General features: G+C 39.2%; 1 protein-coding gene across 3 annotated transcripts in view; it reads right to left on the bottom strand.

Moving 5' to 3' along the window:
- Positions 1-27411, bottom strand: part of KBTBD3 (kelch repeat and BTB domain containing 3) — a 38757-nt gene extending 11346 nt beyond the window's left edge. Inside the window, exons 1-3 of one of the 3 annotated variants that reach the window (XM_053900546.1) lie at positions 9784-9837; positions 5990-6176; positions 582-826 (exon numbers count right to left, since the gene is read on the bottom strand). In XM_053900546.1, the coding sequence (XP_053756521.1) occupies positions 582-802 (221 nt within the window). In that variant the 5' untranslated portion in view covers positions 803-826; positions 5990-6176; positions 9784-9837. Of the gene's footprint in view, positions 1-581; positions 827-5989; positions 9838-27281 lie in introns of those variants that run through there. The other 2 variants (XM_019435269.2, XM_053900545.1) reach the window with 2 other exon arrangements.
- Positions 27412-27416: the final 5 nt, after the last annotated feature.

The raw sequence follows: 27416 nt of genomic DNA, 5'->3' as shown, positions 1-27416 counted from the left end.
CTGTTCAGAACCAAATTCTATTCAGAAGGTTGCCTAGAATCAGAAAAGTTGGGTATTCTCCAGAGATGCTTCTGGAGGTACTTTTCCCCTTTGTCAAACAGAGAGGAGAAACTTTGAAATATCTGTATGAGCCCCCCTCTCCCTGGAATAATCCTTGGATACAGTACATGACTAAAATCCATTTTCCTCTCAGCCTCTTTGTTTTCTTTGAACTATACTTCCATATTTTATCCATCCTTTCCTCTTTTTCTAAATGGCACAGTGCAAGAATTCCCCCAAATAAAATGGACTCTGGATCAAAACAAGTTTCTTTTTTCTTTTTTTTTTTTCCCCAGAACATTTCAAAGAACCAGTGTCCAATACAACATTGGGAAATGCTGATCTGGGAAGACATGAGTTTTTAAAAAAGGTAGTCTTAAATTTTTATATTCAAAAATCATTAGTTAATCTAGGTTATAATTAGCTTTTTTTTTTTTAAGAATTAAAAATTACCACTGCATGCTCCTGTAGGGGAGAAATTCAGCAGTTATGACAAATAAGTGTAATAACACAAAACCTGAGTCATAGACAAGGTACAGTACCTGAAAAAGTCACTGCATGCTGCTAAGACACAACGATGACATGGGATTGTTTCATCTTTCATGATTATTTTGAAATCATAAAAGACATTTTGTTCTCTAAAATTCTGTAGTACACTTAAGATTTTCTGTCCATGATCTTCAGACACAAGGAAGTTGTTTTTCTTCTCAGATGGAAGTCCATTACATGAGTTTCGTTGGTTGAGATGATATGAACTATCCATAGCCAATTCCAATTGTTCTTAGAACTGGAAAGAAAAACAATCACTGATGTAGTAGAGTCCTGATGAAATTTCAGATCCAAAATTTGTTTAATGTCAATTACACAAAAATTCTAAGATCATAATAAACCTGATCTAAACATTTGTTTTCATGAATTTCTTTTGAACTTTTATAAATATTGAGCTCACTAGAAAATGAAAGACTATATTAAATTGAGGGATAAAGTTCAAGCCATATAATTGTGTCAAATAGCACCATTTATAATTTATATATATAGCTCATATAGGATCTCCCCACATGACTAGTTTTGTTACACATAAGAGGTATTATTTTATAGTAGCCATCACATGGGTATATACCCAACACATCCCTCTGCCCTCCCATCCCTTTTCTTCTGGTAGCATAGCTGATGTTAAAGTATCGATCTTGAAGCATAGCCTTCTGGGGTTCAACTTTCAAGACAGAAATGATTGAAAAAGATCAGTGTTACACTGTGTTAACTAGTTAGGGCCTTTAGAAAGGAACAAAAAGGCAAGCATTGATACATGTTGGCCTGTTTGGATACCTTTTCTTTTTGTTGTCTGATTGCTATGACTAGGACTTCCAGCACTATGTTGAATCAAAGCGGTGAGAGGGAACAACCTTGTCCTGTTCCTGACCTCAGAGGAAAAGCTCTTAGTTTTTCCCCATTGAGGATGATGTCAGTCAGCCGTGAGGTTTTCATAGATGGGTTTTATGTTGAGGTATGTTCCCTCTAACCCTATTTTGTTGAGGGGTTTTTATCAAGAATGGATGTTGAACTTCATCAAATGCTTTTTCTCCTTCTACTAAAATGATCCGATGGTTCTAATGTTTTCTTTTATTAATGTGGTGGGTCATGTTGATTGCTTTGTGAATATTGAACCACCGAGCAGTCCAGGAATAAATCCCACTTGATTGTGGTGAATGATTTGTTTCAATGTATTGTTGGATTCCAGTTGCTAGTATTTTACTTAGAATTTTTGCATCCATGTTCATCAGGGATATTGACTGTAGTTCCCTTTTTTAGTGGAATCTTTATCTGGTTTTGGTATCAGGGTGATGGTGGCCTAAAAAAATGAATTTGGAAGTTTTCCTTCCATTATATTTTTTGGGAAAGTTTAAGAATATTAACTCCTCTTTAAATGTTCAGTAGAATTCACCTGTGAAGCCATCTGGTCCCGGACTTTTGTTTGTTGAGAGGTTTGTGATTTTGGACTCAATTTCCATGCTGGTTATTGGTCTTTCAAATTTTCTATTTCCTCCTGTTTCAGTTTTGGTAGTTTCTATGTTTCTAGGTATTTACCCATTTCTTCTACATTGTCTAATTTGTTGGCTTACTGTTTTTTAGAATATTTTCTTATGATTGTATTTCCACGGTGTTGGTTGTTATTTCTCCTTCATCATTTGTCATTTTATTTAGTTCTCTCTCTCTCTCTCTCTCTCTCTCTCTCTCTCTCTCTCTCTCTTTTAACCAAGTTGGCCTATTTGAAAGCAGGACAGAAAACAGTATAACTTCACTAAAAAAGGCCTTTTAAACATGCGATCAGAAATCTAAGACAGTTGAAGGCCAGACAACTGTGACTTTGCCAAACTGCAGATTCAATTCTATGCAAACATGTTCACCCACCAAAAAGCAAGTAAGTGGGAAACAGGTACTCTACCCGTTCAGAGAAACTTGTCTAGTAGCAAACTAGAAATGATCCCTGAGTCTTCAGAAAGGAAAAGAAGCCTAAAAACTAGGGAGCCAAAGAAATAGGGAACATTGATTCCCTTAGTATGTTTTTATCCCAGTTATCTAGTGCTTTGCAAATCATCCTAAACTTAGTGGCTTAAGACAACGGTTTATTGTATCTCATGGTTCTGTGGGTTTCGCTGGAGCTTCTTGCTCTGGGACTTTCATATACTTAGAGTCAGATGGGAGCTCTGGCTGAGGTCATCTGAAGGCCTGACTGGGCTACAGGTCCAACATGCTTCCTTCCTTCCCATTCTGGATGCTTCAAATGGGATGGCTAGAACAGACGGTGTCTGTCTATGTGCACTCTGTCCATGTGGCCAGCCTATACTCCCTCATAGCATGGCAGTGTCACGGTGGCTGGGTTCTCCCAGAGAAAGCGTTTCAGGCCCGGGTGGGAGCTATATACCCAGTGGTCCTACAACATCAATTAAAGCTCTAGGACTGAGCCATCTACTGCTCTCTTGTCCAATATAGTAACCATGAGCCATGTATCACTATTTAAACGTAAATTACCTAAAATTAAATTAAAAATGTAGTTGCTGTAGCCATTATTTTAAGTAATCAGTAGCCATATGTAGTGATGGTTACTTTTACGTGTCAACACATCTGGGCCACGGGGTGTCCAGATATGTGGCTAAGTAGTGTTTGTAGGTGTGTCCGTGGGGGTGTTTCTGGAGAAGATTAACATTTGAATTGGGAGAGTAAGTAAAGCAGGCTGCCCTGCCCTTCCCCCGCCCCCCCCGTAATGTGAATGGGACTCATCCAGTCCATCCCAGAATAGAACAAAAGGCCAAGAAGGAATTCTGTCTGTCTGCCTGGATGTCAAGGAGTTGGAGCTTCAGGCTTCTGCTCTGAACTGAGTCATGGATGGTAACGGTGCTGACGACTCTCCTGCGCCTCTAGCTTGCAGGCCGCAGATCTTGGGATTTCTCCCACTCAGTGATCATGGAAACCAACTTCTTATAGCAGATCTGTCCGTCTGTGTCTCCACCTGGTTTCCCTCGAGAACTCCACCAACACTTGTGGCTGTTCTGTTGTACAGCAGAAATGCACAATGTTTTCCTTATCACGGAAGTTCAGTTGGATGGCTTCCGTAGTATATGAAGGAAGAACAGTGTGTGCACATGCATGAGAGAGCATGTGCGTGTACAAGTGGGGGAGCAATAGGATGGGGTTGGCAGTATTACTGGAGAAGTAAGTTACCTGCAGTAATTCAGTGAGCAGTGTTCTAAAGTAGTTGTAAGTAGGGAGACATACTAAGTGTGGGTGTCAGGAAGGGAGAGAGATAATTAGAGGTTTGGGGTCAGCTCTGAAGAAAAGGCAGGCAGGAAACAGTTGTATTGGTCAGAGGTCTCTAGAGAAACAGAGCCAGTGAACCCACAGGTTACAAGCCTGTTGGTTTTGTGTAGACACACGTGCACACACATGCTGATACTTGTGTGTCTATAAAAAATAAGGACTTGGCTCGCAAAATTATAGAGGTCCCAGGATCTGTGAGTGGCACGCTGGAGACCCAGGGCAGCTGGTGGTGTAAGCTCCAGTCTGAAAGCTGGGCAGCCTGGAGAGCTGGGGACAGCTGACTTTTTCAGTTTGAGTCCAAAGGCAGCAATGGTTGTCTCAACTCAGCACTCGGGTAAGGTTCGTCTTACTCAGCAATTTGTCCTATCCAGGTCTTCTACTGATTGGGTGAGGCCCACCCTCATGAGGAAGGACAACCTGCTTCTCCCAGTCTGTCTGTCCAAGTGTTAACTTCACCTGGAAGCTCACTCAACAGAAACACCCACAATAATATCTGACCAAATGTCTGGGCACCCTCTGGCCCCGTTAAGTCGATATAGTAATTAATCATCACAACACTACAAATCTTAACAATGTTAACAATATCTGACCTTAGATGGAAAAGAACATATAACCCAAGTTAGAGTGGGGTGCACAGAGAACTGTGTAGGGCTGCCACCCCAGGAGTAATTCTTCACCTCGCAAGGCATGCCTCTTAAGCCACTTGTAAAACTCTGTTATTAACATTATGGATATTTTTTCGTCCTTTTCTAAGAACTATAAAGTCATCCATTTTCCCAGGGCTGCGATATAACGTGAGCAGTAGGATGAACAGGCTTCAGAATTGGCGAGATGAGCTCCGTGCTGCTTCAGCACTTGACTTGTGAAATATCTGAGGCCAGGAACCTCTGGTCTTTGATTCTCATTTTTTCCTTCTGTAAAATAGGGACAAACTGTACCTGTCAGTCGTTGTACTGTTGAGAAGAGTAAAGATAATACATACTTGAGCATTTAGTATATGCTAGATAAGTGGAATTTGGTACTTACTTTCTACCAAAAATTTAACACAACAGCCAAGGAAATCCCTTAATTGACATTAATCAGGAGGTTTACATTCCTCATGTGGTGGGGAGAAGAGTGAGAGAGGCAGCTTTCTAGTAATTGCTAAGCTGAAGAGAAGAGTTGAACACAAGTGCTGTCACTGTAAGAGTTTCTCTGAAGTGCCAGATCAGTGGACAGAAGACATAACCCTGCTTGAGACTTGAGCCAGCCTCTCCTACTGCCTCCGTGACACCGGAGGGAGAGGCCAAGGAGTGCGTCCACTACATAAAAGAGTACACGGGGCAGAGAAGCAGGCATGGTCTATATAAGAGGGACAGACGTGACTTAATGCTGTGCAAAGGGTCAAAGCATCTTCTCAGCCACACAGTGAGACCAAGGTGTATCTCCTGGTCTGTTTCTCACGTCTAGCAGTGGGCTGGTGCATCAGTGATCTGTAACAGCAATGCAGGGTCTCTGCTCGTCCTGCCTCAGAGAACCACAGAATTGGTTGGGAGATGCAGTCCACATCGCCTAGACACCCCCTGGAACTGCTCTCAATTCTCCTCCATTTAAAGGTATGTATTTAAATCTCTCTGACAGAGGAAGTTAGATGCTGAAGATTGAAATACACATTCATCTGCTATAATCTTAGATTCTTCTTGGGTTGTAAAAGTTCTTTCAAAGTTTAGGATGATAGGTGTTGACAAGGCTGTGTGATCCACATGGGATAATGTAAAGCAGAGATTGCTACCCTGACCTTCCAGCCGTCTAGTGAGGGGGAGATGGAGGGAAGGAGGTGGGTAGATACTGAACACAACACTTTCATTCTGCATGTGATTACGTACATGTGCGTGTGTATCTATACATACAATTAACTTTAAAATATATTTTTAGGGGCATTAAAAAATACCTCTGTTTTCCAATTCTTTAATGTGGCCATGATTACCACTGGAAACTACCAAAGTTTAAGTAATATGCTGATTCCACACCCCCCCCCCCCCCCGCCAAGCTCTGTTCGTTATATGTTTCCATTGAGATGAAGAGCTTCTCTACTGCCCAAGCCAGACACTCAGAAATCCTCCTCCACTAACCATATCTATTTTAAAACCACCACCTTTTCTCCACCCCGCTGCCGTTCTTCAGGATGAATCCCTCACTGTTCTCACTTGAACTGCTGCAGTGCCTCCACTCGGATCTTGCCTCCTCTGTGCAGTTTTATTGAATACCCTCGGGGCTTCAAAGCCACGTGGGCATTGGGCATATGAAGATAAATGGGCCACAGGATCCCTGCTCTTGCAGGCCTCCAGGCCAGTTGGAAAGAAAGAAGTAACAAATGTGATAAGCGTCAAAACTGACATGGGAAGAGTATCAAGGAGGCAGGAAGGACAATCTCAGACTTGCTCTCAGGGAGGAGGAGGACAAAGCAGAGGGGAGAGGATGAAGGAAGACATTCTGATGGATGTGGTACTGGAGCTGTTAAAGAAAAAACGAAAGATGGTTACCGGAGAAGGTGAGGAAGACACTTCCAAGAGAAAAAAATGGTAAGTGGAGAGATAGGGATGACAGAGTTATCACAGCCCCTTGGAGAGACACCATGCTGAGGACCAGAGATGGGGCAGATAAAGCTGAAATAGTAAACGGCCTGGCTCACGCGGTCTTGCTACCGTGCAAGGGGCCTGGGTTTCATTCTAGAGGTAATGAGGAATATTTAGAAGGACTTTAAATAGGAGAGGAATTGCACCATTGGATTTATATTTTAGAAACATCATTCTGCTAGGAATACAGCAGTGAGTAACCACGATGTGGCTCCTGATCTCACTGCACTTACCATCGAAGGTAGCATTCCCTGGTATGAGTAATATCAATCAAAAAAAATCCAAACATTGTTTTTTTATTGGATAAGAAATTTTTGTTTTTGTTAAGCCACTGAGATGTGTCTATTACAACAAATAGGATTATTTTAATTAATGCATATTAATTCTAATCCCAGCAACTCAAGTATATTTATTAATCTAAATATCTGTTGATTCTTTTGTGTTTTCTGCATAAAAAACTACATCATTTGTAGCCAATGGGGCTTGTTTGTTCTCTTTCCTGTTTTTTTACAGGCATTATTTCTTTTTCTTTTACTACAGAAGTAGCTAGGATCTCCTGTACAATGTTTAATTAAGGCAACAACGGTTTGTAATACTTTTTAATAAACATATGTATGTATATATAATTTATATGTAATTTTTTATAGCTAATTATACATATATAAGGAACTTGTAACTTGTGTTAGATTAAATCAATCATTGAGGATCATAATTCATGGATAAAAAGTGAGCCCAATGATATAGTATACAGTAATTTTTATTTCTATGACTAGTAATATAAGTAACACTACTTAGTGGAAACTTTCAAGTATCAAACTAATACATTAGCATTATGCATAGGCATTCATTTTGGTAAAGTGGTTAAAAGTTAAAGGCTGCCATGGTTACTTCATATAGAATGGCTTCATACAGAAGCTGAAATTTTCTATTTTCTTAACTTGGTTTGAGCACATTTATATATGTAGACTTTATTTAATCATAATAATTATAAGTGCTATTGAAGAGAAAGGGTGTTGGAAAGTTTATGAAAGGGATAGGGGAACTCAATCCACAAGATAAGTAAAGCCACTGAAATGGATACAAATCAATCAAGAAAAATAAGTAGAATCAGTAGAGAAAGAGGGCTGAGAATGGAACTCCAATGATAACTAACCCTAAGGGAAAGACCATTTAGTTGAAAAGAATTATTCATGTAGCACCTGCTACCTGCCAGGTGACAGTCTAGATGAACTGGAGATATAGTTGAAAGTACAATTTGTGGAAGACACAAGGTGAGGAAGTTCTACAGCTAAGGAAAAACTCACAAAGAGCAGGGACAGATGGAGGAAAATTAGGAGTGGTGATGGAAAGCACAGGAAGAGAATTTCACGTAGGAAGTAGTTACATCATCCAAAGCTGAGAAAGGTTAGGCAAGGTAAGGACTGAAAAGACAATGTTGATCATTCAGGGGTGGGGTGAGGAGAGGTCAGATTATAGTAGTTTTAAGAGGGAATACTGGACACAAATTTGTATAAATTATTTTTTAAAGAAGTTCAGTGAGGTAAGGACTAGAGGAGTAGGTGGATTCTAGGAAATTCTGTTGTCTTTTGTTTGAGATGGGAGAAATACACTGAGGAGAGAGTGGCAACATGGGGACAATCGAGATAAATGATGACAACAATCTACGTTCGGCACCTACATCCATACCACAAAGCACATCTTTCCGGACCTTTAAACCAGTACATCAAAGAACAATACTATATGGTGAAACTTCCATTTCTGTTAACAGGTAAACATTGATAGGCAAGTAAATGGTTAGAGACTCTTAACTTTTATAGTTATTTAGTGATATAACAAGCCTGAAGGTACTAGAATTTATAATAAGTAATTTATATAGTTATTTCATTCAGCGTTTATAATTTAACTTTGGTAATAATGACTGTTTACAAAATGGGAAGTTGAGGCTCAAGATTGAATGATGAGCATAAAGATGTAAAACCAGTAGAAACCTGCTTAACTCAAAGTTTATACTGTTTTCAATGCTCTTCTGGCCATAGGTATTAATATTAAATGAAACCATAGAGTCCTTTTCATGTGCATAAGATCCAACCATAAATGTACTGGCCAAAAAAGTTACCATGGCAGTTTAACATCATCCTGAATAAGAAAGATATACAGGATAATAAAAATAGCTAACATTTATAGAGCCAGTACTTTGTGTCAGGTGCTGATCCCTGGGTTTCACACAGTATTTAATTTAATTGTTATAAATATTACTCCTATAAAAACAGTGAGGCTTTGTCTTCCAGTAAGGTGGAGTAGACATGCTTGGCACTATTTCTGCTGCTAAAAATGACTGAGAACCCTGGACACATATAAAAATATATATCATAAACCTATGCAGATGGTGAAAGGTGGAGAGAAATAGGCAGACTGGCTAGTGAACGTGGGACCCAAGAACAATACAGTGGTGAGTTCCTTGGGTTTTATTTTTGCCTAAGATATCCCAGATACTGAACAAGTGGACAACACGAACACGACTGGGCGGGCACGTGCATAAAGAGCTCCGAGAGAAACCTGATCTCTTTAGCCATAGGACCAGGGGCAGGAGCAACCTAGTAAGAAGAGTTTTGACAAACATGATGGAAAAACTGACTATCTACAGGCACTCACGTCAGCAAAAGTGGAATGGAGAGCCTAGCATCCCACCCCTCCCAGGATGTAATGAGATGCGTCAACTCTCCTCTTCCTATCCATGGGAAGGCAGAGTGGGTAGCCAGTCCAGGGGTAGCAAGTGTCCACCACTTCCCCTCCACCATCAGTGGAGGTCATGTGACACATGGGATCTTGGATTCTACCCCTACCTGGAAGTAAAATGGCATTCCTCCCTGTCCTTCCTGGGGTGGAGCCAGAGGCCCACTGAAGATGTAGGACTTTTCACTGCCAGGGGATATGCCCCTCCCTCTCTCAGCCAAAGTGGTATCAGAGGATGCAAAGAGGGGAGCCTGAACTCTCAACTCCATCCAGCAGTAAAAAGAGCCCTTCCTATCCCAGATGTCCAAGAGGTGAGGTGGAAAATCTGGACTTCTATCCCAACACAGCAGTAATGAGCTGGTGGCCTTAACAGAGCAGTGTCAGAAAAGACCCACCAAAATACAAGATAAAAATAGGATCTAGAGTCTTATTATGAAATATCCAGTATATCCCCAAACCAGGAATATATCAAGTTGAAAGAGAGAAGAATCAACAGACACCGACACAGGACACAGATGTCAGAATTATCTATCAGGAATTTTAAAGCAGCCTTTACAGAGATGCCTCAGTGAGCAATTACATAGTCTGTGTGATTTCAGTTCTTTTAAGTCTTTTGAGGTTTGTCCTGTGGGTTAGGATACAGTTACTCTTTTTTTTTTTTTTTTTTTCAACTTTTTTTTTTTATTTTTTTTTTTTGGGATAGAGAGAGACAGAGCATGAACGGGGGAGGGGCAGAGAGAGAGGGAGACACAGAATCGGAAACAGGCTCCAGGCTCCAAGCCGTCAGCCCAGAGCCTGACGCGGGGCTCGAACTCACGGACCGCGAGATCGTGACCTGGCTGAAGTCGGACGCTTAACCGACTGCGCCACCCAGGCGCCCCAAGATACAGTTACTCTTGCTGTATGTTCCATGGCACTTGAAAATAATGTGGGTTCTTTTGTTAGGTGGAGTATTCTATAAATGCTGATTAGATTATATTCGTTAATGGTATTGAGTTCTTCTGTGTCACTTCTGTCTTCGTGTCCTATTGAGAGAGAAGTATTAATGTCTCCAGCTGTAAAAGTAAATGTGTCTATTTTTCTTATTAGTTCTATCAGTTTTTGCTTCAGATATTTTGCAGCTCTCTTGTTTGGTACATAGACAATTAGGTTTGCTATGTCTTCTGGGTGGATTAACACATAATATTCCTCTCTGTCCCTCATAATTTTCCTTGCTGAAGTCTACTTTATCTGGTATTAATATAACCACAACCGTTTAATTACTGCTTGCATAGTGTATATTTTTTCATCCTTGACTTTCAACCTACTTATATCATTCTGTTTGAAATGAATGACTTACAGAAGTGTATAAAGTTGGATTATTTTAAAAAAAGCCTACTCTGCTAATCTCTATCTTTTAATTGACGTATATAGACCACTTATATTTAGTGCAGTTATTGATACGGTAATACTTAGGGCTGCTTTTTGGTTGGTTGTTTTATGTTTCTCTATTTTTAATTTATCTTTATTCTTTCTGCCTTCCTTTGGGTTACTTGAACCTTTTTAAATTCCATTTTGATTTGGCTATAGTGACTGAGCATATCTCTTTGTATGGACATTTTAGTGGTTGTTCTAAGTATTATATATGTGTGTATATGTGTGTATATATACATATGTACACACACACATATATATATTATATATACGGTGTGTATATAGTATATAACAAATACTTGTGTAAACATTTTACCAGTGTCAGTATAAAGTGTATATGCTTTACACTCTTTTACTTCCCTTTACTCTCCCTCATATCCTTATTATATAATTGATTTAAATAACCCTTACATAGACAGTTATAATTTTTGCTTCAACCTCAAGAAACTTCAAAAAGAAGAGCAAAATAAACTCAATGTAGACAGGTTAAAGGAAATGATAAAGAGAAGAAATCTACAAAATTCAAAATAGAAAACTGCAAAGGAAATAAAGAACTTATTCTTTGAAAGGTTTGATAAAATAGACAAACCTCTAGCAAGATTGACAAAGAACAAAAAAGAGAAGACATAAATTACTAATATCAGGAATGCAATAGGGGAATCACTACACACCTTGAAGTTAATCAGAAGGATAAAGAAAGGAATACTAGAAACAACTCGACATGTAATAATTCAGTAGGGCAGATGAAATGGACTAATTCCTCAAAAATCCACACATTACCACAGCTCACTCAAGATGAAATATAAAATTTGAACAGCCCTGTAATTTCTTATTAAGGGAATTAAATTCACCAAAAGTTTTTTAAAAGTTAATACCAAATCTATATAATTTCCTCCAGAATACAGAAGAGGAGGGTACACTTCCCAAGTAATTTTATGAAGTCAGTACTAATGTGGTACCCCAGACAAAGACAATACAAAAACAAAGAAAGGGAAAAACAAAACCACAGATCAATATCCCTCATAAATATATAAATTTTTAAAAATCAGGAAAAATAATTCAGCAGTATCTAAAACGAATTATGCACAAGACCAAGACCAAGTAGTTTTATCCCAGGATGTAAGGGTGGTTCAATATTCAAATATCAATTAATGTAATCCAGTGTTGAAGCAAAGCAAAAAAGAAAAATCATGTAACTGTATCAATTGACACAGTAAAATCATTGAGAAATCCCACTTTTATTCACGAGAAAACCTTTCAGCAAAGAACAGAGAAGAACTTCCTCAACTTGATAAAGAATATCTATAAAAAATCTATAGCTAACATTATACTAAATGGTAAGAGACTGAATGCTTTTGCTCTATGATGAAAATGGCAAGTATGTCCACTCTTACCTTTGCTATTCATCATGGTACTGGCAGTCCTTGCCAGCACACTGAGGCAACAAAATTCTACAAGAGGCTTATACATTTGAAAGGAACAAACTGCCTCTATACTTAGAGATGATAAGATTGTCTACATAGAAAATCCCAAGTAACCTACAAAATATACATACATCTAATAAAGGAGTTCAGCAATGCCACAGGATATAGGAGCAACATACAAAATCAATGTTTCTTCTATAAACTAGCAATCAACACATGGAAGCCAAAGTTTAAATTACAATACCATTTACAATAGCAGGAAAGGAAAAGGAAAGGAAAAGAAAGACAAGACTTGGATATAAAATCTACTGAAACGAGTACAAGACTTATACACTGCGACTACAAAATGCTGACAAAAGAAACCAAAGAGGCCTAAATAAATTGACAGATTGTACCATGCTCATAAAGTGGAAAAATCAACATAGTAAATATGTCAATTCTCCCTATACTGATGTGCAGATTTAACACAATTCCCATCAAAATCTCAGTAAGATCTTTTTGTAGACATGGATTATTCTAAAACTTCTATGGAGAGACAAGGAAATGAAAACAGCTAACACAGTTTTGAAAAATAACAGTAATGTTGGAAGAGTCAGTCTACCTGATTTCAATACTTATTATATAGCTTCATTAATCAAACTGATATTGGAGAAAGACTGACACACAGATCAGTGGAACAGAATATATAATTAATAAACAGCCCCATTCAAGTAAAATCAACCAATTTATGACACAACTCAAAAGCAATTCAATAGTGTAAAGATAAACTCTTAACAAATAGTGTTGAAGCAAATGTATATTCACAGGCAAAAAAGTGAACCTTGATCTAAATATCACATTTAATACAAAAATTAACTCAAAATGGATCATAGGCTTAAATGTGATATGTAAAAACTAAAATTTTTAGAATATAGGAGAAAATGTTCATGACAAAGGGTTAGTCAATGAGTTTTAGATCTATGACATTAAAAGCACACTTCACAAAACAGAGAAAAATGTTACTTGAATGTTATCAAAACTGAGTATGTTTCATTTCCTCTGTGAAAGATCCTGTTAAGAGGATGAAAAGATCATTTACAGCCTGGGAGAAAATAGTTGCAAATGAAATTTGATAAAAGATTGATATCTATTAATATAAAGAATTCTCAAAACCCATCAGTAAAAAAACAAACAATTAAATTAAAAAGGGGGCAAAAGATAGGAAGAGGTATTTTACCAAAGAAAATCAAGAGATGAACACATGAAGATATGTTTAATATCATTAATCATGGAAATACAAAATTAAGACCACAATGAAATATCACCCCCATCCATTAGAATGGCTAATAAAAAAATATTGGTAACATCAGATGATTGAGAGGGCACCGAGATACCATATCATTCACATGTTGATAATGGAAACTATTTGGCTGTTTCTTAAGCTAACCACAAGATTGTGACCCCATCTGACCAGGGAACCCAGTGTGTAGTTGTGACTGATTCAAGACCCCGACAACCAGTCCTGCTGGCCTTGGAGCCTGTCCTGCCACCCTGCCTGGCAGAACAGCTAAATCTTAGTCCTGCTCACTGCTGAGTGCAGCCCCCAGCCCAGCTTCACCGAGAAACCTGAGCAGAGCATCTGAGAAACTGAGCAGCTCAGCAGCACTTGAGAGGAGCACCTAGCAACATCTCTGCAGGTCTGCAGAGCCCAGCTGGTGAACCCCTCTGGCCAGAGAGCTCAACGTGTTTTGCCTGATTGAAGTCCCTGACTACCAAGCCTAACTGGCTGTGAAGGCTGTCACGTGGCCCAAATGTGAAGCCCTGCCTTGCACTGAATACAGTTTCCAGCCCTGCCCAACAAGCAAGCCTAACCAGAGCACCTGGGAAGTTGTATAGCCCAACCTGTAGCCAAGCTTACAGCAGCAGGTGAGCAGAGAGCCAAGCCAGCAGCTCTTTCCACCTTCACAGCAAAGCTGGTAGTAGTGTCTGAGCAAGGAGTTTGGTGAGCAGCTCTCTGCTGGATTCAGGCCCCTGGCCATCAAGCTAAAGGGCTGTGGAGCCTGTTGTACAACTCCACTCAGGCAAGGAAGCACTTTTGCAGCCCTGCCTAACTGTTGAGTGTAGCACCCAGTCGGCCTGAGTAGGAAGTTTAACCAGAGAATCCATGCAGCCACAGAGCCCATCCCACAGCTGCGCATGGGCAGGAAACCAACAGTTTCCAGCCGTCGGCACCAAGTCTGACCTCAGGGCTCAGGCAGCCTCCTTGCCCAAATAGAAAGCCCTGATAGCAAGCCCCACTTGACCAAGGATGATGCCAGCTGACCAGTCCAGAACCAAGGTGAACTGACTGGTGAAAGACTGTCTTTGGAGAAGACCTGTAAAATGTGGAAGAGGAGACTGCTTACTCAAATGTATAGATCCCAACACAAAGAATCAAGGATTATGAAGAATCAGGTAAACAATGACATCACTACATGAAAGTAATAAAGCCCCAATAACTGACCCTAAGGAAATGGGAGCTCTATAAACTGCAAAGAATTCAGAATATTCCTCTTAAAGAAGTTAAGTGGACTACAAGAAAACACAAATAACTAAATAATATTAGGGAAATAATGCATGAATAAAATGAGACGTTCAACAAAGAAATCATGAATGAAGGAAGGGAGGAAGGAAGGGTAGAAAAGAAAGAAAGGAATGAGGGGAGGAAGGAAAAAAAGGAAGGAAGGGACGGAGGGGGAGTGAGAGGGAGAGAGGGAAGGAGAAAAGAGAGAGAGAGAGAGAGAGAAATTCTAAAGCTGAAGAATTCAGTGACTGACATGAAGAATTCAATGGAGCGCTTCAACAGCAGACTCCATCAAGTAAAAGAATCAGTGAACTATAAAGTAGGGCATTTGAAATTATCCAGTCAGAATAGCAAAAAGAAGAAAGAATTAAAAAGAGTAAAGAAAGCCTGTGGGCCTCAGTGGACACCACTAAAAGAACAATATATGCATTATAAGAATCCCAGGAGAAGAGAATGAAAAAAGGACAGAAATATTTTTAAAACCATAATGGCTGAAAACTTCCCAAACATGAGGAAGGATATCATGAGGAATGGATATCAGAGTAATGATGCCCAAAGGACCCAAATAGGTTGAACCCCTAAACAGCTACACAGGGAGACATAATTGTCAAAAGTCAAAGACAAAGAATTTTGAAAGCAGCAAGAGTGACATATCACGTACAAGGGACCTCCTCCCCTCCCATAAGACTATGCACAGATTTCTCAGAAACTTTTCAGCCAGGAGAGAATGGGGTGATATATTCAAAATATTGAAGGAAAAACAACTGTCAGCTGACCATAGTATAGCTGGCAAAGCAGTCTTCCAGAAATGAATGAGATGTAAAGAATTTCTCAAACTAAAGGAAGTTCATCATCAATATACCTGACTTATAAGAAATACTAAAGGTAGTTCTCTCTTTTTTTTTTTAATGTTTATTTATGTTTGAGAGAGAGAGAGAGAGAGAGAGAGAGACAGAGCATGAGTAGGGGAAGCATAGAGAGAGGGAGACAGACTCCGAAGCAGGCTCCAGGCTCTGAGCTGTCAACATAGAGTGCAACGCGGGGCTCGAACCCACGAACCATGAGATCATGACCTGAACTGAAGTTGGATGCTCAACTGATAGAGCCACCCACGTGCCAAATAAAATGATGCTAATTAACATCATAAACACATATGAATATGTAGAAAACTAATCTCAATTATTTCAATTCATTTACAACTCTAAATTAAAAAGTTAAAAAATAAACATTAAAAGTAATCATAACTACAAAAATTTGTTACTGGATACACAACATAAAATATAAGTAAACTATGAGGTGCCTGGCTGGCTCAGTCAATGGCGCATGTGACACTTGATCTCAGGGTTGTGAGTTTGAGCCCCACATTGGATGTAGAGATTACTTAAAAATAAAAAATTTTAATACATACATACATGTATATATGCATACTTATATGTATAAACTGAAACATTAATAATCTAAACTGTGAGGGGAGAAATAAAAATTTAAAGTTTATGTTATTAAAACTGTTATCGACTTAAAACAGAACATTATAAATATCTTTTATATAAGCCTCATGGTAACCAAAAAGGAAAACCCTGTAGTAGTCACAAAAAGACTATGATTAAAGAGTGACAAAATATTGCTCTAACAGTCATCAAACCACAAAGAAGCAACAAAGCATCTAGGAAACAGAACATGGTTAAACAAAGTGGCAATAATAAGTCTTTACCTATTAATAATTAAACATAAATGAATCAAATTCTCCAATCAAAAGACAGGATGCTGAATGGATAAAGATACAAGATCCAATGATGTGCTGCCTACAAGAGACTCACTGCTGCTTTAAAGGCACATGTAGACTGAAAGTGAAGGAATGGGAAAAGATATTTCACACAAATGGTAACCAAAAGAAAGCAGGGATGTTATATCAGAAGAGACTTTAAGCTAAAAAGTAGTCAAGAGATAAAGAAAGTCATTATATAATGATAATGGAGTCAATCCATTAAGAATGCATAATTGTAAATATTTATGAACCCAATATCAGAGCACCTAAGTGTATGAAGCAAATACTAACAGAATGGACAGAAATAAACAGTATTAAAATAATAATTGGTGACTTTAACATTCCACTGAATAATGGATAGATCATCCGAACAGAGAATCAGTAGATTTAAACAACACTATAGACCAAAAGGACCTAAGTGACAGATACACAGAGTATTTTCTAGGATAGGGCAAATGTTAGGCCATAATACAAATCTTAGCAAATTTAAGAAGACAGAAATTACACTATGTTTTCCAGCAATGATCATATGAAAGCAGGTATCAGTAATGGGAAAAAAAGGAAAATTAGCAAATAAATGAAAATTAAACACAGTTCTGAACAACCAAGGCATGAGAGAAGAAATTAAAAGGAAAATAAAAGAATATCATGAAATGAAAATACAGCATACCAAAACTTACGGGATGTAGCAAAAGCAGTTCTGAGAGCATAATTTATAGCAATAAATACAATACCATGAAAAAGACCCCAAATAAACAGCCTAATTTTACATCCCAAAGAATGAGGAATAACAAAATAAGTCCAAAATTAACAGAACTAAGGACATAATAAAAATTAGAGCAGAAAGAAATGAAATAGAAATCAAGAAAAGAACAGAAAAACTAACAAAAATAAGAGTTGGTTCTATGAAAATATGAACAAAATTGATAAACCTTTACCTAACTAAAGAGAGGTTGAGCACCCAAATAAATAAAATTATAAATGAAGGAGGAGATATTATAAGTGATACAACAGAGATGCAAAGATTCATAAGAAACTACTATGTACTATTATACACAAATTAAAATCTCAAAAGAAATAGGTAAATTCATAGAAATATACAACCTACCAAGTCTGAATCATGAATAGAAAATCTGAACAAACTAATTACTGTAAGATGAATCAGTAACCAAAAACCTCCCAACAAAGGAAAGTCCAGGACCAAATGGATTCATGGGTGAATTTTACCAGACATTTAAAAAGGAATCAATACCAATCCTTTTAGTATCCAAAATGCTAAAGAGTAGGGAATACTTCTAAACACATTTTATAAGGCCACTATAAAAACAAGACAAACAAACCAAAAAACAAAACCCTACAGGCTAACATCTCTGATGACTACAGATGCAGAAAGTCTCAACAAAATAACTGGCAAACTGAATCCAACAGCACATTAAAAGGATAATAGACTACGATCAATCAGGATTCATCTCTACGATGCAAGGATGGTTTAACATATGCAAATCAATAAATGTAATAATTTACCACATTAATGGAAAGATAAAAATCATATCATCCTAACAGATGCAGGAAAAAAAAAACATTACAAAATTCAACATCCATTCATGATAAAAAATTTCAATTAACTGGGGACAGAAGGAAAGTGAGCATAGAATTATCAATATACTAAAGGCCATATATGAGAAGTGCAGAGCTAACATCAAGGTCAATGGTAAGAGGGTGAAAGCTTTTCCTCTAATATCAGGACCAAGAGAAGGTTGTTCACTGTCACCACTATTCAACAAAGTACTAGAAGTTCTAGCTAGAGCAATCAGACAAGAAAAACAAATAAATGGAATCAGATTGGAAAGGAAAAAAAAATTGTCTTTGTTTGCAGATGGCATTTTATATATAGAAAATCTTCAAGACTACACCAAAAAAAAAATATATATCTATAGCAACTAATAAATGAATTGAGTAAAGTTGTAGGATACAAAATCAACATACAAAAATCAGTAGCATTTCTATACACTAACAAGTTAAAATTTAAAATAAAGAAAACGGGCGCCTGGGTCACTCAGCCGGTGAAGCATCCGACTTCGGCTCAGGTCATGATCTCATGTTCTGTGAGTTCGAGCCCTGCATCGGGCTCAGTGCTGACAGCTCAGAGCCTGGAGCCTGCTTTGGATTCTGTGTCTCCCTCTCTCACTTGTGCTCTCTCCCTCACTCAAAAATAAACATTAAAAAAAGCTAATAAAATAAAATAAAGCAATCTCATTTACGATAGAATCGAAAACAATAAAATACTTAGGAATAAACTTAACCAAGTAGGTCAGACTCATACACTTATACAGGACCATAAAACACTGATGAAAGAAATGAGAGAAGACGTAAATAAATGGAAAGAGATCCTATGTTCATGGATTGGAAGAATTGTTAATATGTCCACACTACTTAACCCCCTCTGTAGATTGAATGCAATCCCTCTCAAGATACCTAAGGCATTTTTCATAGAAACAGAAAAATTAATCCTAAAATTCATATGGAACTACCTACATAGCCAAAGTCATCCTCCAAAAAACAAAGTAATTCTGAGAAAGAAAAAGCTAGATGCATCACACTTCCTGATTTTAAACTGTATTATAAAGCTATACTGATAAAATCAGTAAGGCACTGGCATAAAAACAAACACATGGACTAATGGACAAGAATTGAGAGCCCAGAAGCAAATTCACACATACATTATCAACTATGATTTGACAAGAAGCCACGAATACTCAGTGGTGAAAAAATAGTTTCTTCAATAAATGGTTCTGGGAAAATTCAATATTCACAAAAGATAGATTCGCAAAACAATGGAACTAGACCCCTAACTTGCACCACTCACAAAAATTAAATCAGTTAAAGACTTAAATGTGAGACCAGAAACCATAAAACTCCTGAAAGAGGGGGCGCCTGGGTGGCTCAGGTCAGGCTCTGGTTAAGCGTCCGACTTGGGCTCAGGTCATGAACTCACGGTTTGTGAGTTCGAGCCCCATGTGGGGCTCTGTGCTGACAGCTCAGAGCCTGGAGCCTCCTTCGGATTCTGTGTCTCCCTTTCTCTCTGCCCCTCCCCCACTCATGGTCTGTCTCTCTCTGTCTCAGAAATAAATAAACATTAAAAAAAATTAAAAAACAAAAAAACAAAACAAAAAAAACTCCTGAAAGAAAACTAGGGAAAAAGCTCCTTGACATTGGTAATAGCAGGGACTGTTTGGATAGGACATGTAAGGCACAAGCAATAACAACAAAAAAAAAACAAGTGAAACCACACCAAACTGCGAAACTTCTGCACAGTAAAAGAAGTGATCAACCAAATGAAAAGGCAACCTACAGACTGGGATAACATATTCTCAGCCTGCACATCTGACAGAGTGTTAATATCCAAAAAATATAAGGAACTTATAGAATTCAATAGCACAAAAACCTCCAAATAATCCAATTAAAAATGGGCAAGGAATGTGAACAGACCTTTTTCCAAAGTCACTCAAATGGCTCACAGATACATGAAGTGGTGTTCAATGTCACTAATCATCAGGAAGGTGCTAATCAAAATCCTGAGATACAAACTCACACTTGTCAGTATGGCCTTTGTCAAAAAGATAAGAAATAACAAGTGCTATTGAGGATATGGAGAAAAGGGAATCTTGTATACTTGTGGTGGGTATGTGAATCGGTGCAACCAATATAGTAGAAAACAGTAAGGAGATTCCTCACAATTTTAGAATAGAACTACTATGTGATCTAATTCAACTTCTAGGTATATATCGAAAGGAAACTAAATCGCTCTCCTGAAGAGGTATCTGCACCCCACTGCAGCATTATTCACAGTAACCAAGACAAGGAAACAAATGTCTGTGGATTGATGAGTGGATAAATAAAACGTGAGGTACACACACACACAGAAATATTAGCCCTAAAAAAGAAGGAATTCTGCCATTTGTGACAGCACAAATGGACCTTGAGGGCATTATGCTAAATGAAATAATAAAGACAAATACTGTATAATGTTACTTGTATGTGGAATGTTGAAAAAAAAAAAAAACTCATGGAAACTGAGAACACGTTGTTTGCCAGAGGGAGTGGGGGGCGGGGGAACTGAATGAAGGAGGTGAAAATATACAAATTTCCAGCTATAAAAGAAAGAAGTTTTGGAGATCTAATGTACAGCATTTTGACTACAGGTAACAACGCCGTATTCTGTATTTGAAAGTTGTTATGAAAGTAAATCTTAAAAGCTTCAGAAGAAGGAAATTCTAATTATGTGAGGTGATGGATGTTAACTGAACTTATTGTGGTATTCATTTCATAATATATACAAATATCAAACTATCATGTTGTACACCTAAAACTAGTACAATGTTATGTATCAATTATATCTCAATAAAAGTGGGGGGAGGAACTAAACATACACTATATTATCCATAGATCTGGGCATTTATCCTAGAGAAATACAAATCTGCATATGGCTTTTCATAGCAGCTTTACATGTATGGTCAAAAACTATAAATATCCAAAGTGTTGCCCAGTATATGCATGAGTATATAAACTGTGGTACGTCCATCTCATGGAATGTATTAAAAAGAAACAAACGACTGACATACATTAACAACTTAGATGAACTGCAAGAGCATTATGATGAGTGTACAAAGGCAATCTCACAAGGTCACATACTGTATGATTCTATTTCTGTAATATTCTTGACATGAAAAATTATATAGAAAACAGATTAGTGGTTTCCAGGGACTGAGGACTCTGGTGTGGGTGGGAGGGTGGGTTAACACAAGGGAGAGTTTTATCGTGATTTGAAATAATCTGTAACTTGATTAGTTACAGGAATGTACCCATGTGAAAAAAATGACATCAAACTGCACACAAACTGTGGCCCAATGTCAAATTCCTGATTTTGATATTGGACAATAATTATGTAAGATGTAGCCATGGGGAAAACTGGGTGAAGGGTACATGAGATTGCTTTATACTATTTTTAAAACTTTATGTATATGTGATTATTTCAAAACAAAATTTAAAAGACAAAAATTCAATTTAGAAACCATTTTAATATCCCAGTTTTCTTCTTGTTCAAAACACTTAAAAAAATGCCAAGGAAAAATCATTTTATTTTTTGGTAAAAGTAGTTACTTAGTTTTTCAAAAGAAATTGAATGTAAAACAAAAAAGCTAAAAGGTACCCAAACTTAACACTTTCAAAATGATAAAAACTGTATTTCTGCATAATGACATGTCTTGAGAAAATAAATTTAAGAAACCCCAACCACAAACATTAACTTTATTATCATTAAAAACATGTATTTAATTTGGCTCTTGTGTTGGATTAAGTCACTTATTGAGGTTTATTGGTCATAAACAAGAATTGAACCCAATGATGGAAGTATAGTAATGATTATTTCTGCACATGGTAACAAAAAGCAAACTTTTAACAGAAATTTTGAAGTATTCCCCAATACACATTCTTAAATATATTAGAGTCATATACAGGTATCCACTTTCATGAAGCTGTTAAAAGATAAACCCTGCCGTTAAATCCAATCCAGAATGAAAAATCCAAGAAGCTGAAATCTTCATGTCTTAAATTTGGTTGGAGTAAATCTGTACTTGCAGTCCTACTGCATTTTGCAAACAACAAAGAGCCTCAGGATTTAGAGCTGCAAGAACAGGGTCCTAAATGGCCCATCGCTATTCTAGTAACCTCTGTTGAGGCTCTCTGAGGCATTAGCTTCCTCATGTGCAAAGTGGACACCCTAATTACATTGTATTGTTGTAAATTATATCATTAAAATTAATATTGTCATGGGCATATCAATATTAATGGTTAAACTCAGTAATAACATGTACTTAGTAACATTATTAATTGTAAAACAATTCTTGGTAAAAGATCTGTAAGGCAACTTTTTTCTTCAAATATTCTGCAAATTCAGTATGACATTTCACTAATTTTAAGACACACGTTTTTTCACACTCAACATATCTGAAAATGACAGGTATCTTATAATTGCTTTTGGTCAGGTAGCAGTCATGACACCGGTCATTACATATGTATGTGCATCAAAATGTGGAAAATGGGTATTGGTGATTTAAAAGAAAACTCTGGAGATAACAATGGATACTCGTTTAGGAAATGATGCATCGGGGGGTTCAGTCGTGACTTCGGCTCAGGTCATGATCTGACGGTTTGTGGGTTCGAGCCCAGCATTGAACTCTGTGCTGACAGCTCAGAGCCTGTATGGAGCCTGCTTCAGATTCTGTATCTCCCTCTCTCTCTGTTCCTCCCCTGCTCGCACTCTGTCTCTCTCTCAAAAATAAACATTAAAATTTTTTTTGTTATTAAAAAAAAAGAAATGATGTGTCACTAATATTCTTGGATTACAGAGACTGACCTTATATAGAAAAACATGGACATTGAGATTCTGAGTTGAAAGTGAATTATAAGCACTGTACTCTGAATATGACAAAGTTTTACAAGCCTCTCAGCTAATTTTGCTTTTTATGTGTGTAAGAGGGTGATACGTGATTTTTTAAAAGGGCTTTCCGTAAGTACGAAAAGCTCAACACGATAAAGAGTTGTGTCGGAGTTAAAAATGGCACCGTTTTCTTTCTCAGTGGCACGTAAAACAGTGGTGTATTTTATAAGACTGCATCTCAAGTTCAACAAACTAGTCTGTGCTCAAAACATTGAGTCAATTTTTAAAACTATTCTCGTTATTTCCTTTAATGTCTTCCACTAAAGTTTGATTTAAATAGTTAAATTAATAAAAGTACAAGAATCAAGTGTGATAAGACCTTGATAGAAAGTAGTGACAAGAATAGCATGTGCCATTTGATGGGAGCGCAGTATGAAAAGAAAGCTGTGCTGTGTGTGCTGTGACTGACCTGGGTGGGCCCTTTCTGTTTGGCCTTCCGGTGATCGAATTTGGTCCCCGGAGTTTCAAAACAGAACGTGATTGGTGGCATCTTCTCATACGCACTTACGACAGAGTGCTAACTGTATGCCAGGTACAGAGGTAGACACTAAAGAAAGCATGGAGAACAGAGGCAGTCGTGACCCTGGCTTTCCCCGGTGGTCACTACGTAATGAGAAAGACTGACAAATTATCCATCGTTATCCATACTGTGAAGAAAGAGCTGGGAAAAGGGAATAAAAACGAACAGTGGGGAATATTCAACTTCAGATAGTAATGGTGGTGACACTTCCATAGTGCTTCCTCTGTGTATTCTGTCCTACATGCTTCAGAGACTCTTTAATCTTGAGAAGAACGGTATAACATAGATTCTGCTATTGTCCCCACTTTACAGGGAGGGGGAGAGGAGGCTTTGAGACCTTAATTTGCTCAAGGTCATACAGCAAGCAAGCGTGGACCTGGACCCAGATGGTCTGGCTCCAGAGCTTTTGCTCCCGTCCGCTACTGTGTCAGGGTGTGCCTTTCTGAGAAGGTGTCATTTAAGGTAAGGGGTTGGTGGGAGAAATCATGTAGAAAGGCCTAAAGTGGGAAGGGGTCCTTCAGTTTTAGGAAACGAAAGGAGGCCAGCATCACTGGAACCGTTTGACAAGAGCAAGAATGTTGCGGAGGCCAGTGCCACCTCACGCGGGTCCTGTGGGCCAGAAGGAGCAGGGATTTCACCCTAAGTGCTGTTGGAACAAAGGGAGACTTTGCGGGGGACAGTGACATGATTTGATTTACTTTTTAAAGTATCTTCCTGGTTGCTGTAAGAAGAATTAAAAGAAAAAGGGCAATAGAATTCACGTCATTCATTTATTCAAATATTAGAAAGTTTACAGAGCAGCTACTATTTTGGCAAGCGCTATTCTAGAAACTGGGCATACAGCCAGAAACAACGGACACCGGGTCCTCCACTCTGCAGTACACTTTAGAGCGGTGCGCGCCCACAACCTACCCCCTCTGCTGCGTCAACACTTTCTCCAATTCTGTTGGACAGGTTCCATCAGTGGACACATTTTAGTACCTTCCACTTTACACATCAAGCAAACAAAAATCTGTCCTTTGAACCTGTATTACCCTCTCGTTACCATCCCATTTTTCTACTCCGCGACCCAGAAACAGTCCGCAGTAGCTTTACGTCCAACTGCTGTGGGAGTCCACTGCCATCGCTTCCTCTCTTTTCACCCTGGCACCTGACTGAGGCAGTATCACCACGCTGCCGCCAGCTATGCTAAATTCTCTCTCCCCATTTTAGGTAACTTCTCAGGAGTATTCGCGTTGCTAACTAGTCCCCCTTCTGGAAACACGCATCTCTAGTGTCTGCGGCACGTCACTCTGCAGACTTTCTATCTTGCTGGTCTCCTTCCTTCCCTGTCTAGTCAGGAGCGCGGACAGCACAGTGATTAACTCGGAGCCAAGGAGTGCTTATGACCGGGAGGACACAGGAAACAACGTTCCCTTCTCCTGCAGGCTCGAAAACTAGTCGGTACTGCAGGTGAGACATGATGGCAGGCTAGACCACAGTGTTAACAATGGAGATAGAAAAAAATGGATTTTAGCTCTATTTTAGAAGTAGAATCAGTAGAACATAGAATCGATTGGACATGAAAATTGAGGGAAAAGAAAAATCGAGGTTTCTTTCTTGAGTAACTGGTAGAATCATGGAGTTATTTACTAAAGTTTTGAAAAGTTAAGTTTTACAATGTAATAAAGTTTAAGTGGTGACTCAGTAAAAAGCTAAATGCACATTATTCACTCAAAAATCACTGAACCTTAGAGATGATTTCATTTGATACCTTTCCACTGAAATTGATCCTTGGAAGAGGTTATGTTATTTACCCAAAGTCACACGGAGAACTGGTGCCAGAAGTGGGAAAAGAACACAGTTTTCTTAGGATCCCAATAAGAAGGCACAGATCAAGATCTGGCAAGATGACTATTACTCACAAATTTGCTGAACCTCTAATATTTTAGTCTTCTTTCCCCCCTGACCAATGCAATAAAGATATTGTAACAAAATGTTTGGGTTTACTGAATATAGTTAGGCACATTCATATTTCCTTAAGATAAAAATGAGGGAAATAAAGGTAGACCGAATATAAATGCCAATGTTCGCTTATAAACGGAGTAAACTCTATTGTAAAGGTTGATCAAAACATTTACTTATGTATACTATTTGTAGGAGGCAAGGTATGCATTAAATTCCCTCTCAAGTAGCTTACATCCTAATTTGTAAGATAACACACATAAATAATTCAGGATAATAGATATTATAAGGTAGTGCTAGAGGAGGTGCCAAATTAATTAGTTAAAAACAAACAAAAACATACTCTGGGGTAGTCCTTAAGAAAAGGCAAGGTTTGCCCTCAGCCTTGAATAAGTAATAATTTACAAAGCACACAGGGAAGGGGATTCCTTTAAAGAAACCTATAAAGAGTGCCCAGGCTAGGACCAGGCTTGGGAATGAGGCAGGGGGTGGGGAGAGTGAGCTGTTGAGATCTGGGGTACAGAGAGATTCTCTGAGGACATCTGAGCCAAGACCTGAATGATACAGGGGAATGAATGTGATGACGGGAGGAGAGAATATTCTAGGCAGAGAGAGCAAGTATGAATAAGCACATGATCTGTCTGTATATTAGGCTCTATAGATGAATATACAGAGCTTAGTTCCGTGGTAAAAGAATCGACTATGCCTTCCTTAACCTGAATTTACCTAATTCCACAGATCCCCTTTCTGATCTCAGATTCTCCATCAGTAACAATAATCACTACTGCACAGAACATGTGACCATGTACCTAGAAGTGTTTTAGAAACAGAAAACAGGGTGAAATTTTGTAAAAATCAGTTGAAAAAGACAAGAACGGAGAAGGTATCATAGGATGCTTAGATACATAAAGTTAAAAGCGGAGAAAGGAGTTATGATCATTGGTGATAGTTGTATTAGCAGACACCTTATGCTTTGCACACCTTTACGTGTCACTTACTGCGGATTTTTTGTACATGCTTTATGTGCTTTGCCAGATTGTAAGCTCTCTGCAGGTAGTAAGCGGATCTCAAACACGGCACCTGACACAGGCTTTTGGTCAGTACTACCCAAGCTGATATATCAAGCCAGTAATTTATTTTACATCCCTTTGAGGATGAGTGTGTTGTCTGTTCAAAATCCCACCTACTTGCAAAGGACTGGAAAGGGCTCACGATATCAGGAAAAGTTAACGGAAACAAGTATAGAAAACAACAGAATAGAAGCCACCTAGAAGAGGATGGAAAGAATCCTTAGGTAACTGCGAATTACGACTGCCGGCCCTCCATCAGCCGACAAAGGAAGGAGGGACCCGGCCAAATCTCGGAGGACAGCATTCAGTGTACCGCAAAGTTGGGCTCTGACATTCATCCGCAGAGGCCAACTTTCCGCTGGGCCAATACCCGCAAGGGGCTCTGGTCACGAGGACTCTCGCAGAAGCGTCACCTAGAGTCTCCCCGGGGCAGGTGCGGGCGCAGAGGCATCGATCTGAACCTCGGCCGCCCTGGAAGGAAGGCTGCTGGGGCTCTAACTCGGTGCCGACGCTCCTGCAGAGCAGGGCGGCCGGCGCCGCGATACCGCAGGTGCCCCGTCCCCAGGGCTCTGGGCAGGGCCGGCCGTCCCCGCCCGGCCGCACTCAGGGGTCGGAGGGGCCGCTCGGCCGGCGCGGGACACAGTGAGGGTCGGCGGGGCCGCCTGGCGCGGGGCACAGGGCCGCAGCCCCCCTCCCGCCGCGGGGCCCGGGGCGGCGAGCAAGGCAGCCCGGGGGCACCGTGCGGCGCTCTCTCCGCCGCGGAAAGCCCGGCCGCCCGCCCGGCCGCGCACACGGAGGGTTGACAGGGGCGGCTGGAGCCCGGGGGATCCCCTCCTTCGCGGGGCCCCCAGAACGAGGCGCTGCCATCCCACTCCTCCCTCAGACCCCAGAGCTCACCCACCTGCAACTGCAGTCTCCGAAGTCTCCACCCTAGTCTCGCTGCCGCCACAGGCCTCACTGCGATTGGCCTGAACCGTTGTCCTGTTAGCGCTTCTCCGAGTGTGAGTGGCGCAACCAGGGGCTCTCGGCCTTGGTC

The sequence above is a fragment of the Panthera pardus genome, unplaced genomic scaffold (assembly GCF_024362965.1).
Source record: "Panthera pardus isolate Hobbes unplaced genomic scaffold, ASM2436296v1 HiC_scaffold_12, whole genome shotgun sequence".
Lineage (NCBI taxonomy): Eukaryota > Metazoa > Chordata > Mammalia > Carnivora > Felidae > Panthera > Panthera pardus.
Note: the sequence above shows the minus strand (reverse complement) of the source record. Positions and strands in the feature narration are given on the sequence as shown.